The sequence below is a fragment of the Lycium ferocissimum genome, chromosome 8 (assembly GCF_029784015.1).
Source record: "Lycium ferocissimum isolate CSIRO_LF1 chromosome 8, AGI_CSIRO_Lferr_CH_V1, whole genome shotgun sequence".
NCBI classification, from domain to species: Eukaryota; Viridiplantae; Streptophyta; class Magnoliopsida; order Solanales; family Solanaceae; genus Lycium; species Lycium ferocissimum.
The window spans coordinates 5,961,652-5,974,620 of record NC_081349.1 but is presented as its reverse complement, the minus strand read 5'-3'; the positions used below and the strand labels follow the sequence as shown (position 1 = coordinate 5,974,620).

Sequence of the window (12,969 nt, the reverse complement as noted above, 5' to 3'; positions counted from 1 at the left end):
ATTTTTATTCATGAAGGAGTGGTTTTTTAATTATAATTTGATAAAGCTTATTGATTATTTTCTTTTAGGGAGGTAAGTTGCATAGTATATATGATAGTAGTATGCTTTAGAAATTGTGATTCTTTTATTGTTTGAAAATTAAGGGGTTAAAAATGATTTGTATCTCATAATAAGTTTTAAATCATTGCGATTATTTACAGTGTAAAATCATGTCAGAAGTTTTGCTTTCTATGAGTTTCTTTAATCATGTTATTATTTTCGTAAAACTATGTTTGTGCCATTATATTATTTTACTATATTATAAATTAAAAATTTGAAGATCCATGGGGCTTACGCCAGCCTTGTGCCTCGGGGCTTACGCCTCGCATCGTACTAAGTAAAATGTCCCGCCTCACGCTCCCGCCTTTTAAAACACTGATTGCAATTAAGTCGGTATTTCTCTTCCTTAACACTGACCCATTCCTATATTCCACGTATTAATAAAATCCTCCACTCTTTTATTCAATTCTTTTCTTTACTACAATAAAATTTCTACTTTCCACTCTTCTTTGGTTCCCTTTTTTCTTCTTCTTTTGGCTTTCTTTTTTGTCTTCCAAAATATGTCACCATCACACTTTCTTAGAGCCTAAGTTTTTCCAACTATTTATCTAAATTCACTCTTCTAATTTCTTATTCTCTTTAGATGGAGCAACTTGGAAAAGAAGAACACGTTTCCATGACAATAGAGAAGCAAGAAATGTTACTCTCTTCTGATTCCGAAGCTGAGTCTTCTAGTCCACCACTTGACAATGACTTCAGGTTAGAGACGGATCTAGAGTTTAAATATAATTTAATGAATTTAATCTCTAGATTGTTAGTTAAACTTGTTACACTTATAAATTTGATAATTTTAGTAATTTTCATATATACATCAAGAATGTTGAATTCAGTTGAACTCGTTAATGATATATATATGCTACATTCGCTACTGCTTCAGGTCGTTCAAGAGAAATGGGATGATCAAACTAGAGGAATGTGACAAAGAGCATGATTTCATTAAGGCAGGATTTCTTAGTGGAATGGGGCAATTTGCAAAGGAAGTTGAAGTTGTGTCTTTACACAAGAATTCATGTTCGACTATATTAGGGCAAGCAAGATTGGAAGGTTTTCGCATTTACTCTGAATCAATGCGCAAGAAATGCGGTGGAAATGCCAATATCAAATATGCTTGGTTTGGTTCTTCCAAAGATGAAATTTGTAATATTATATCTCATGGATTTTCTACAACGACGGAACCAAAATCAGGAGACTGTTATGGTATTGGCATTCATCTTTATCCAGCAAATATCGACGGGTAAGCAACTACGCATAAAAGTAATCCTCTCCCCAATTTTTCATTTCATGTGACGCCTATCTTTTAATATGTTTAAAAAAGAGTACGTCCTCTTATATTTGAAAATTCTTTAAACTTAAGATTTTCGATTTACCCTCAATAACATGCTTTAATTGGTATAGAAATGTCATTATTACATGTTTAGGACTAGAAGTTGTAAGAATATTTTTGGTACGTGCCAGAATTAGTTGATTATAGATTTTAGATCCGCCGTTACATAAATATGACATTAATTCGATTTGTCATTTACTTACTTCAAATGTTTTTTGAATTCTATTGATTAATTAATTTATTTATTGAATTTTTGTTTGGTTGAAGTGTATTATCTGCCGTGGAAGATGAGAATGGATTAAGGCATATGTTACTTTGCCGAGTAATCTTAGGAAACACGGAAGTGATTGAGGCTGGATCCACACAATTTCTGCCAACTTGTGAATATTTTGACTCTGGGGTTGATAATTTATTGGCTCCTAAAAGATACATAATTTGGGGTTCCTACATGAATTCTCATATTTTACCAAACTTTCTAGTAAGTTTCAAGGTTCCTAATTTCTTATTAGGTAAGCAATCAGAGATTTATAATTTGGTTTTATAATTAATTAGTTAATGAAGCTTTGTACCAAGATTCAAGAATGTTACATAAATTTTGTTTATTTTCTTAGGTAATTCTTCAAAAATCAAGAAGGTTCCGTCGAAGCCCACTTCTCGTATAAAGTTTCATGACTTATTTCGTGTGCTTTCCAAGTTTTTACATCCTTCAAGAACGGTTTTGATCTCAAAATACTATGAAGACTTTCAGGTTCTTTTTTTTTTTGTTTTTTTTTGAAGTAATCTTTTTTGTAGTATGAAATTTATTAATTATATTTGATTATTGACTACGTACATCTCAATAATTTATAGAGAAATAAGATCTCAAAATTGGTACTGGTTCGCAAGCTAAGGCAAATAGCTGGAGACACGTCATTAAGAGCTGTTATGAAATTGTATCCAAATACTATTAAGGTACAGCTTCCTAACTGAATTTTAAACAACTTGGTGCAATTGCTAAAAATGGTTGTTTACTTTTTTTGTTTTCTTCTTTTGCTTCCTAACTTCAACTTCTATAAACTGCTAATACGTTTTAATTTAATTTATGTTATGTACCAAATTGTAGAGAAGAGCTTGTTGCTTCCCCACAAAGGAATGTGATGGATCAGCTAGTTCCATGTTGTCGGCGTTTCAAGTGTGAAAACATTCTTTCATGATATTGAATGACAAGTCTTTTACTTGTAAATTGTATAGATATTTGATATTCCCTTGCCATAAATTACAATACATATTACTATTTGAAAATTGTTTATTGGATGAATCCATTTCTTTTCTACGCCTGTCGCCAGCGTGTCAAAGCAATCGAGTTTTAGTTGAGAAAAGTTAGAACTGTTATAAAATAAAGACTATAAAGTAAATACACCAAAGACAAGTATATAGAGAAAGACTAAATGTATATTTCATCTTCTACAAATGAGCCACTATTTATAAGAGGAAAAGTTACTTGGTGGCTAGCCAACTAACTTGGTCACCAAGCTAACAATTAAACTTGGTTATCAAGATAACTTTGTCTCCAAGTTAATGGACAGACATTAATAGTATAATATTTACAACACTCCCCCTTGGGTGTCCTTTAATAGATGATGTGTCTCGTTAAAACCTTATTAGAAAAAATCCTGTGGGAAAAAGTCCTAAGAAGAAAAAAGAGTACACATATCTAGTGATACGCTTTGAGAGTTGCCTCATTAAAAACCTTAACAGAAAAATCCAATGGGACAAAACCTTGGTTATGGGAAAAATAGTACAACGCGTATTTTACTCCCCCTGACGAAGACCAAAATTCAGATGTCGGAGTCTTCGCATTCCAATCTTGAATATCATCTTCTCAAGAGTTGAAGTTGGCAAAGATTTTGTGAACAAATCAGCAGGATTGTCACTTGAACGGATTTGTTGCACATCAATATCACCATTCTTCTGGAGATCATCTTCTGGAGATCATGTGTGAAGAATAACTTTGGTGAAATGTGTTTGGTTCTATCTACTTTTATGAAGCCTCCTTTTAATTGAGCTATGCATGCCGCATTTTCTTCATATAATAATGCGGATATTTTGTATTACACTTTAGGCCACATCTTTCTCTGATGAAGACCAAAATTTTATTTTTCCGAGATCTTTCATCTTAAATTCTTTTAGCAGATAATCTACTGCTTTTGAGTACTCTTCAAGAGCTCCAATAATATTCAAGTTATCAACTTGCATAATAATTTGAAAGGCTTTGATTATCATAAAGAGACAAGGGTAAACAGGATCATCTTTGTTCCCTTCGTTTATGAATATTCACATCATTTGCTCCTCGCCTTTATTACATTGGAACCGATTGGTCCACCATGCTTCATGCAAGCGGTAGACTCTGTCCTGCAGGAACATTAGGAGCATTTTGCAGATGAAATATGAAATAGGTGGGTCAGCAAATGCTTCCAGCATTTTACTTAAATTATCTGAGGATTAAATTGATGATATTCACAACATATTTCTTAGCTACTTATTCTCTCCCCCTTATGTTAGAAAAACCGACACATATCCCCATTTTCTTTGGGAAATCCATCTCTGTGCATCGTGGTATATCCATTAATCATATATCGCACATCAAAAGCTATAAGATAGAAATATCTAGTTCCTGATCCTAAACCAATTTTGAGGGAAGAATTTATCATAATTTATTTGTTCGAAGCATACAAGTGTTGTTGTATGTAATACTCCCTCCGTCCCAATTTATATGGCACCATTTGACTTGGCACGGAGTTTAAGAAAGAAAGGAAGACTTTTGAAATGTGTGGTCTAAAACAAGCCTTAGATAAATGTGTGATTGTAAATTATCTCATAAAGTTAAATTGTTTCTAAATATAGAAAGGTGACATTTTTTTTAGGACAAATCAAAAAGGAAATGGTGCCACATAAATTGGGACAGAGGGATTATATCATATCTAAAGCTCTGTTCTCATAAGCAATGTTTAGCTATATTATGGAGGCATCCCATGCCAAACCAACTTAGTAGATATAAACCAGTATTATCAAGATGAATTGTCTTGATTACATGTTCTAAAACTTGTGCTTCCAACTCAATTATTTTGAGTAAGCAACTTCGTAAATGGCAAACTGCCAGTTGACAATAAATATACATGTGATCGTCTCATAGATGCATCTATTTAAGACATCATATTGCAGGTGAAGGGGCCCATATTCACCTTTTATATTTTTTTTCCAGAATTTACGGGATTTAGTCCCAACATTAGCTGGTGTAATCAATTTATCACGAGAACAAGCAACACAAACCAATTCTTGAAGAATCTTCTAGTTCTTCTGTCACGACCCAAATCCCTGATTGTGCGAGCACCTACCCTTTTCCCACCTGGTAGGCAAACCCGTCCCTTAAAGATTCATCCAACAACATAAATAAATAATAAGAGCAATAGAAGTCTAAAACCATAAATAGATAGTAATGCGGAATACAACAACTACCCAAGGAATCTGGTCTGAATGGTACAAGAGCTACTAATACAAGTCTGAAAGATACAAGTCTGAAATATACAAGTTTGTCTCAAGCTATGAAATAAAGACAGTAGGATAAAAGAGTCTCCGGGCAGTGGATCGAAACATGGCTCACCCTGGAAACTCCAACTGATTGACTCGGAACTCACCCACGAGGGCATGAAGTGGAATCTGTAGCAAACTCTGCACTCAGAAAAAAATGCAGCAAGGTAGCATCAGTACAAACAACACGTACTGGTAGGCAACATAGGCCGACAATAATTAGCTAACATATATAAAAGAAAGAAAATGAAAGATAGGCATATAAGCAGTCAAATATGCAATCACTAAGCACTTCCACGTCAGTCACTAAGTACATCCACGTAAGGCTCGCAGTAATATGAACCACACTAGATCTCAGTAGTCTACAGTCATAGCCTAGGTAGAAGCCTCTAGTCCTCGAATCCATCAAATGTCTAGGTAAATGATTAACCAATAAGCAGCATCTTAAATGAATCAACAACTAAGGAATCAAGGATGAAACGCACCATGCAATACGATAAATATAACAACCAGAATAAGAGATATGAATGGATGTAATATGAATGCATGCGCGATGCAATGCAATGCACTGGCCAAGTGTCTCATATCGTACACACATACTACAGACGGAAACTTCCACGTCTCGATAGTTATGACCCATGGGGGACCCGCAAAGTCCATGTACCACTCTCACGATCCCAGAAAAGACCTCGGGCATCGGACACTCTCACGTTCATGACAAGGACCTCGGGCATCGGACACTCATATCTTTTTTACGCTCTTCGGGAAAGACCTCGGAGGCTATACTCTCTCACTTATCATCATTTCCAATCACAGTTCATAACAAATCATCATATGAAATAAGAATGTATGTCATGCATGATATCAACATCAATAGTAAATCATATCGAAGGATACCATCCTTACCTGACATATAGTGCACTTCACAATTTCAGGCCATTTTCATTATCCTTCCATTTCCAATGATAAGTGAGATATCAAGAGAGAGATGAATGCAAATATAAGTCACATACATAGCAAATATGGAGACAAGTCCACATAACACCTTATGGAACCTACCTAATTGGATTTCACCTCCATACCACTAGCCATTCCGCACACAGCCCAGAGATGGCTGCTATATCATATATGTCCAAGAATCACGGATGTTTCATTCTTACTTATCATCAACACCAATCACAAGTAATATCAATGTATCATGGAAATTAGGATGCATGCAATGCAAATTACAATATCAAGTGAGTCATATCAATCCCAATCGTGCCACACGTGGACACATATCACAATATCAGTATCAAGTCAAGTCTTTTCCTCTATCCATGATAATGTCAAGATAAGTGAGAGACAACCGTAACATAATCACAATATGGAAACTAAGTACAAGTCCAATATCACACACATGGCATCAAGCCAATAAACTACAAGAGGCAACAAGCCCACAAATCAGTCAACAATACCCATCCTAAGAATATCCATCCCAACTTCATACCTGAAGGCTTAACATGCTTTCTTACACAATAACTAACTTCTACATATGCTTTGCTAACTGAAGTCTAATAGAAAGGTAAGCCGTAACCTTTTTCGCTGTCGAGCTAGAGCCATAAGCAATCAAATCTGAGCCTTACCCTTCCAAAGAGCCTCTAAGTACTCAAAGTCTAGCCATTATCGAATTCTAAGTTAGAAATGAGAAACAACGATACCCATATTGCTATACTTTCGTTCGAATCAAAATCAACTAAGTAAAAGAGGGGAAACGGGCCCATAAGGATAGAACGGGTATTTCAAAGTTGGAATAAGTAACTCAACATCCTAGAAGTTCAATTCTACTCCCCAATTGCTAAATTAGCTCAAGAATTGGTCAATTTCATCATTCAAGTCAAAACCCCCAATTTGGGTATAAACCCTAACTTTCAATCATTCAACTCTTCAACTATAATGGAAGATTCAAGCCTCTTGGTCACTAATTCATCAAATTCCATGCTTAGATTAATCAAATCCATCAATTAATCTCATAGTGGAAGACCAAATATCAAAGGATGAAGTAAACATCAAAACCCATCTTCTTCCTTAAGTTTTATAGATTTTCTACCATGGATTCATGCTTAAGAAAGGTGAATAAATGAAATCAAGGTTAGAGAACTTAACCCCAAGAAGAATCTGCTTAGAACCTCTTCAATTCGCCTTAAAGACACTTAGGAGTAATAAATGTAGGAATAGGAAATGAAGGGTTTTACTTAGAATTAAATAGGATTCTGATCTGCGTTTCCCGCCACAGTGGTAGTGGGACCACTACAGCGGGACCACTCCCGTGACTCCCCAATCGCTACAGCGTGTCCGCTCCAGCGGAGCTCTATCGCTGGAGAGGATTCCCACGATTCCCCTCAGCTCACGCCAGTGGACCAGGCCTCACCGAGGCGGGTTTGCTGCAACGCAAAAGGTCTCGCCCAAGCGAGATATTAGACACCAGCAGAATGCTTATTTTTCACTAACTCATTCCCAAAACCCAACAATCACCCGGGACCTCCCAGATGCAAACCAGATATGCAAACATACATAAAAACACGCTACGGACTCACTCGTGGTCTCGGAATTCTCAACGGAGATCTATTTGACCGGGTCAACACCCAATGGCCAAAGACCAAATTTCTAACCAATAACCCAAAACGCTCTCGAGTGCCTCGGGAATCGAACTGAACATCCCACCAAGTCATAATCGACCATCTGAACCTCTCAGAATCAATGAATTTTCGAAAAAGGTCCGTTTACCCAAAGATCAACTATCAGTCAATCATTTTTCATTTTGAGGTTCTATTTCACATAAGTCATCATAAAACTCGCTTGACTACCTCGAGAACCGTGCCACCCATCCTCACGGGTCAAAAGCGTACTAACAGGGCTCGGGGAAGGGTCAACGGGGTGAATGAGTCAAAAGCACTATAACGACCAAACGGGTTGTTACTTCTTCAATATATTTCCAATACTCATTTGGCACATCAGATTTAAATCAGGACAACCAACACGGTCATAGTAACTGATAAAATTATTTGTACTAGTAAACTTCAAGTTTACCATGACATGTGCTTTTTGGTTTTAGTAAACTTTTGGTTTACTATTGAATGAGATTTATGTCATAAACTTCTAGTTTATTATGACATGTAATCTCATCATGCTCGAATAACGTTTCATATATATATTTCTTACCCGTAGTAACTTGAAGATATTCAATCTTCCAATCATTTGTAGTCTTAATATGATAACCAATTTTATTGCTAGTAAACTTCAGGTTTACTATAATCTGTGTTCTTATCATAACAATTAAGATCTAGGACGAACGATTCTATCATAAATAACCTCTTCAAGAAACTTTAATTTATTACCATAATCAGATATTATTTGGCTATTGCTGGTGTCATGATACTTATAGATAAACAATTAGCTCATCTGGAGCCCTTGATCATTAGTTTTTAGTGCCAAATATTTTCTAGATACTTCTGGCATCATGAAAGAAAATTTGATTACACACTACTTGTGTCATGAAAGAAAATATTAAAATACTCAAATGGAAATTTAAAGACAATTTTAAACTATAAATTACAAAAAGTAAACATTAAGCTCTAAACTTCAGAATTTCAAATATCTTCTTCAACGAGATTAATCATTAACATCTGAATATTTTGTATCAAAGAAGAAACCACATAATAACCACATCATTCAGGAAGAGATACATTTATAGTTATTTCCTTCAAGGAAATCATTAACAACTAACCATAACGTATCAATGTGGGCATCATCATCATCATCATCATCATGTGACCAGCTTATCAGGTGGTAGTGCATATATAACGCCATCACCTTCCCTATACCCTATATATAATACATACTATACGCGTATATAACTCCCGAGGGGTATATATATATATATATATATATATATATATATATATATATATATATATAGAGAGAGAGAGAGAGAGAGAGAGAGAGAGAGAGAGAGAGAGAGAGAGAGAGCCATGGATGAATATGATAAGAGTACATCCTGAATATGTCAGAGTGATGTAAGGTTTGTGAGATAGCATTTCCATTAACATGTGACTCCATGAATCTTACTAAATCTGAAGAAAGACATACTGAATATTCTTACTAGAACATGAATCAACATGGAACATTCCTAGCTATCAAGAATAGAATTCATTATGGAGTAGCGTTATGTTTACGTTTTGTTCATAAGGGTCATGCCTAAAAGAAGGAAAGTTAGCCTTAACATACCTCAACCAGTCCAAGCAATCCAAAGAACGAGCTTATCACAACTAGAGCGCCAATCCTATAACAAGGGAATACATATACAACTTAGATGACGCTAGTATATCGCGTATATTAATGATAACTCGATTCTAAAGTAAAACGGGCAGCATTTCCCCTATTTCATAATCATCACAACACATCCAACTGCCAACAACACAACAATAACCTCAAAGAAGCCTCTTATACTTACTTCAACAAATATTACAAGATACACCTCAAACAGTCCAATATACACTCATATACGGTATTTACACACCTTTTCTCTACATAACCTTCTAGCAAAATCATAACAACAAGACAACAACATCAACTGCTATCCAACTACAAGGAAATTATCTTAATAACACAACAACAACATGATCAAAACAATCCATAAACTCAACATGATATCTAATCTGTATTTGCACTTCTTTTTTCACTTTCTTCCTTCAATCAAGTTGTATAACAATCAAACAACCTCAAGAATATGTAATAGAGATGAAACCTTACCTTAACCACACAATAACAAGCTCTGGATCAAATTACTTCACTAGGATAAAACCTCCAACTTCAACACCAAAGAGGTACTTAAACTCTACTAACCTTAATGAGCTTTCTAGCACTTGAATCTCTTGAATTCTTACTTTTCAATCCTTGATTTCACTTAGGGTTGATTACATATGTTGGAGAAGTTTCTAGAGGTGTTTGGAGTCTGAGGAAATAAGGGAAAATGATATAAAAATGAGGGGGTACGAAATATAGCATAAAAAAAAATAAAAAATCTGGCACCAGCTTAAATTGACGATCCACTTTTACGGACTGTAAAAATTATATCGTAAAATTATACGGCCCATATAATTGGAACTTAATGTCCAACCAGTGGCTCACCCCCAGTTGAATAGATTTACAGTGGGAGTCTATCAAATATACGGCCCGTAAAAATTAAACGGTCCGTATACCCAACCGTAAAACCCAACTTTTTTCGAAACATATTCTCGTCGATTCGCTCAACCTTTAATCCTCTCAACTCCTACTAATCATGGACTCAAACCCTCGTATTCTCAAGATGAACATGTCTAATCTCACTTATCCTAAATAATAACTCCGCTTCCGAATCTATAGCAACCGACTCATGAAGAAACTCGACGTACAAAAATGCGGAGTGTAACACCCCCACCCCCCACCCCCTTAGAAACATTCGTCCTAGAATGTTAGCATTCTTAGGAGTCTACAAAAATTTTGGCAGAGTTTTCTCTGTAATTACACCACTACCAACCTGCCACATAACCCAACAACACAGTACAATGCCACACAGGGCTGCAACAATCAATAACAATAATGGTCCCACACGACCAACAAGTGTAACTGACAATTAATACATACCTGAAGATGATGGTGTCGTAGCCTGCATCTGCTCTGGATGGCAATGGGAACCTCTTCATGTGATAGTTGTTCTGTAACCTGAACATCATCAACGGGTACGACTCTGGAAGGATCTCCAATACACTTACGAAGTATAGACATGTGGAAGACCAGATGTACAGACTCTAAGTATGAAGGTATAGCCAACTCATAAGCCACTTGGCCTATAAGGCCCAATGTATCATGGGCTAAGCTTTCCCTTCTTACCAATTATTCTTAACCTAGGTTTTTCAAGAAAACCCATATAAGGGTTCAAGACTTAGGCTTTTGGGATTCTTCTCAAAGTTCAGACCTTTCTTGCAAATTTTGGAGCATATACAGGTATGTGGGGCTAACTATCTACGTTAGGGAATGTTCATAATTCTCCCTATGCCTCATTCTACATGCTTATCAGTAATTTGACTCAGAATACAGTTTAGCCCTAGTTTCTTGAATAGTTGTAGAACTGCTATCTTCTAGGGTTATAGTTTCATAATTCGTTCATGGTTATCATTTTGAATATCATGAACTCAGTACGTAATCATTATAGACTTGTGTATTGACATCACATGAGTCTCAGTCAATGTATAATCAGTTATTGGATTAAGTTCCATAATGAGAAACAGTTATCATGCTATTAGCTATAGCCAGTCTAAGTCTTGTAAATTGTTTAATGTTGAACACCTGTATCTGTATTTTTGGGCCCTAGGCCACAGTTTATATTTACAGTTATACAGGTGATTCTTCATTCAGAACAGGGAGTACTTCAGATCCTTGCCTTCCTGTTTAGTTCAGTTTCAGTTTAGTGCTTATATTTCTTCTTTCAGTTGATTTACATACCAGTACAATTCAAATGTGTTGATGTCCCTTTTTATTACTTGGGGGCCTACATCTCGCGAGGCAACGACTTACAGGTTGACGACCCAGGTAGTTAGGAATTGCTCGTATTAGCTGCTTGGTAAGCCCAGTTCCTCCGGGGGTGTTATCTTACTTTCAGTCTTTCGCTTTTAGACAACTATCTCTTCAGTATTCTTTAAAGGCTTCAAAGATATCACGCCCCGAACCATGGTCTGGCGTAACACAGTATTCGATACCTGACTGCATGTGACCGAGCAAACCACATGGCTTGTTGAATTATCATGGGGCATGAACATGAGCGGAATATAACTTAAAACATAAAGAAATCTGGATAAACATGGGATACCATAATGTTAATAAAAAATACTTTTTAAAATCATGAATGCGGAATATCATAACTACAGAGCCTAAGATGGCTATACGACTCTGAATATTTGACATCACATACTGACTAGTCAATGAAACCTCTGACATGAATCTGACTGCTACACTGTTCACCGGGACAAGGCCCCCGACATACCTTAACTGCATAACTAACATGACATGAAGGTAAAATATAGATAACACCCCGAATAAAATGGGGCTCACTAAAAGCTGATACGAGTGTAGACCTAATGAGCAGATCCGTCGTCCTGTATATCCGTACCTGCATCATGAAATGCAGGCCCCGGGTAATAGAAAGGGGACGTCAAAGACATTTGAAATGTACTGGTATGTAAAGCAACTGAAAGAATAAGCATGGTACATGAAATAACAATGACAAAAGCTGAAACTGAAATTGAAACCTGGTTATGAACATGAGTATCTGACATGAACATAAATACACATATATATAACATGAGTAAAAATATTTGTGGGAGAGCATTAGTATAACCGACATGTAACCACCGCGTTAACACGTGGCGTCTGATCTCTGCCCGATCAGCTAAGCTATCTTGTACCTTGCCGGGGTGCAAGACATGAACATGACATGAATGGATTCAAAATCCCTCAATGGGGAAAACATGAAAGAATCGTCCTAACTGGGCAGAACGATCCTTATCCTATGGTGGCAAATGTATTTTCGGGCTATCTGAGCCTTCTCGGCAATTTGTGCAACTCCTAAAAACATGAACATGAATATAAGTGGCATCTGAGCCCATGGTTTTTCATAAACATGACTTGTAAACATGGATTGTAAGTATAATATAACATGAATATAATTACATAATATAACTTGCATGCAAACAAGGGGACATGTAGGATTTCCATGAAAATAAACATAATATTTCATAACTTGCATGTAAGAACCCATGGAATGCAAAGTATGGGTTTTCATGGATTACGAACGGATTCCCAATAACCAAAATGGAAGATTAGGAATACAATAACGAATTTATAATTCAAACATGGTAAATCATAGTATATGAACTTAGGGTTATCATGAACGTGTCTAAAAC

At 36.0% G+C, this 12,969-nt stretch overlaps 1 protein-coding gene across 1 annotated transcript; it reads left to right on the top strand.

Annotated features, from left to right (window-relative positions):
- Positions 1-653: 653 nt before the first annotated feature.
- On the top strand, positions 654-2,736 carry LOC132066580 (probable inactive poly [ADP-ribose] polymerase SRO2). The gene is made up of 6 exons (XM_059459869.1): positions 654-798; positions 977-1,333; positions 1,691-1,932; positions 2,035-2,171; positions 2,273-2,374; positions 2,531-2,736. Exons 1-6 carry the CDS (start codon positions 683-685, stop codon positions 2,558-2,560), a joined length of 984 nt encoding a protein of 327 aa, XP_059315852.1. The 5' UTR covers positions 654-682; the 3' UTR covers positions 2,561-2,736.
- Positions 2,737-12,969: the final 10,233 nt, after the last annotated feature.

Coding starts and splice junctions, on each gene's coding strand:
- LOC132066580 (XM_059459869.1), top strand. CDS start 683: ATGGAGCAACTTGGAAAAGAAGAACACGTTTCCATGACAATAGAGAAG. Junction 1,334..1,690: donor TATCCAGCAAATATCGACGG/GTAAGCAACTAC, acceptor GTTTGGTTGAAG/TGTATTATCTGCCGTGGAAG. Junction 2,172..2,272: donor AATACTATGAAGACTTTCAG/GTTCTTTTTTTT, acceptor AATAATTTATAG/AGAAATAAGATCTCAAAATT.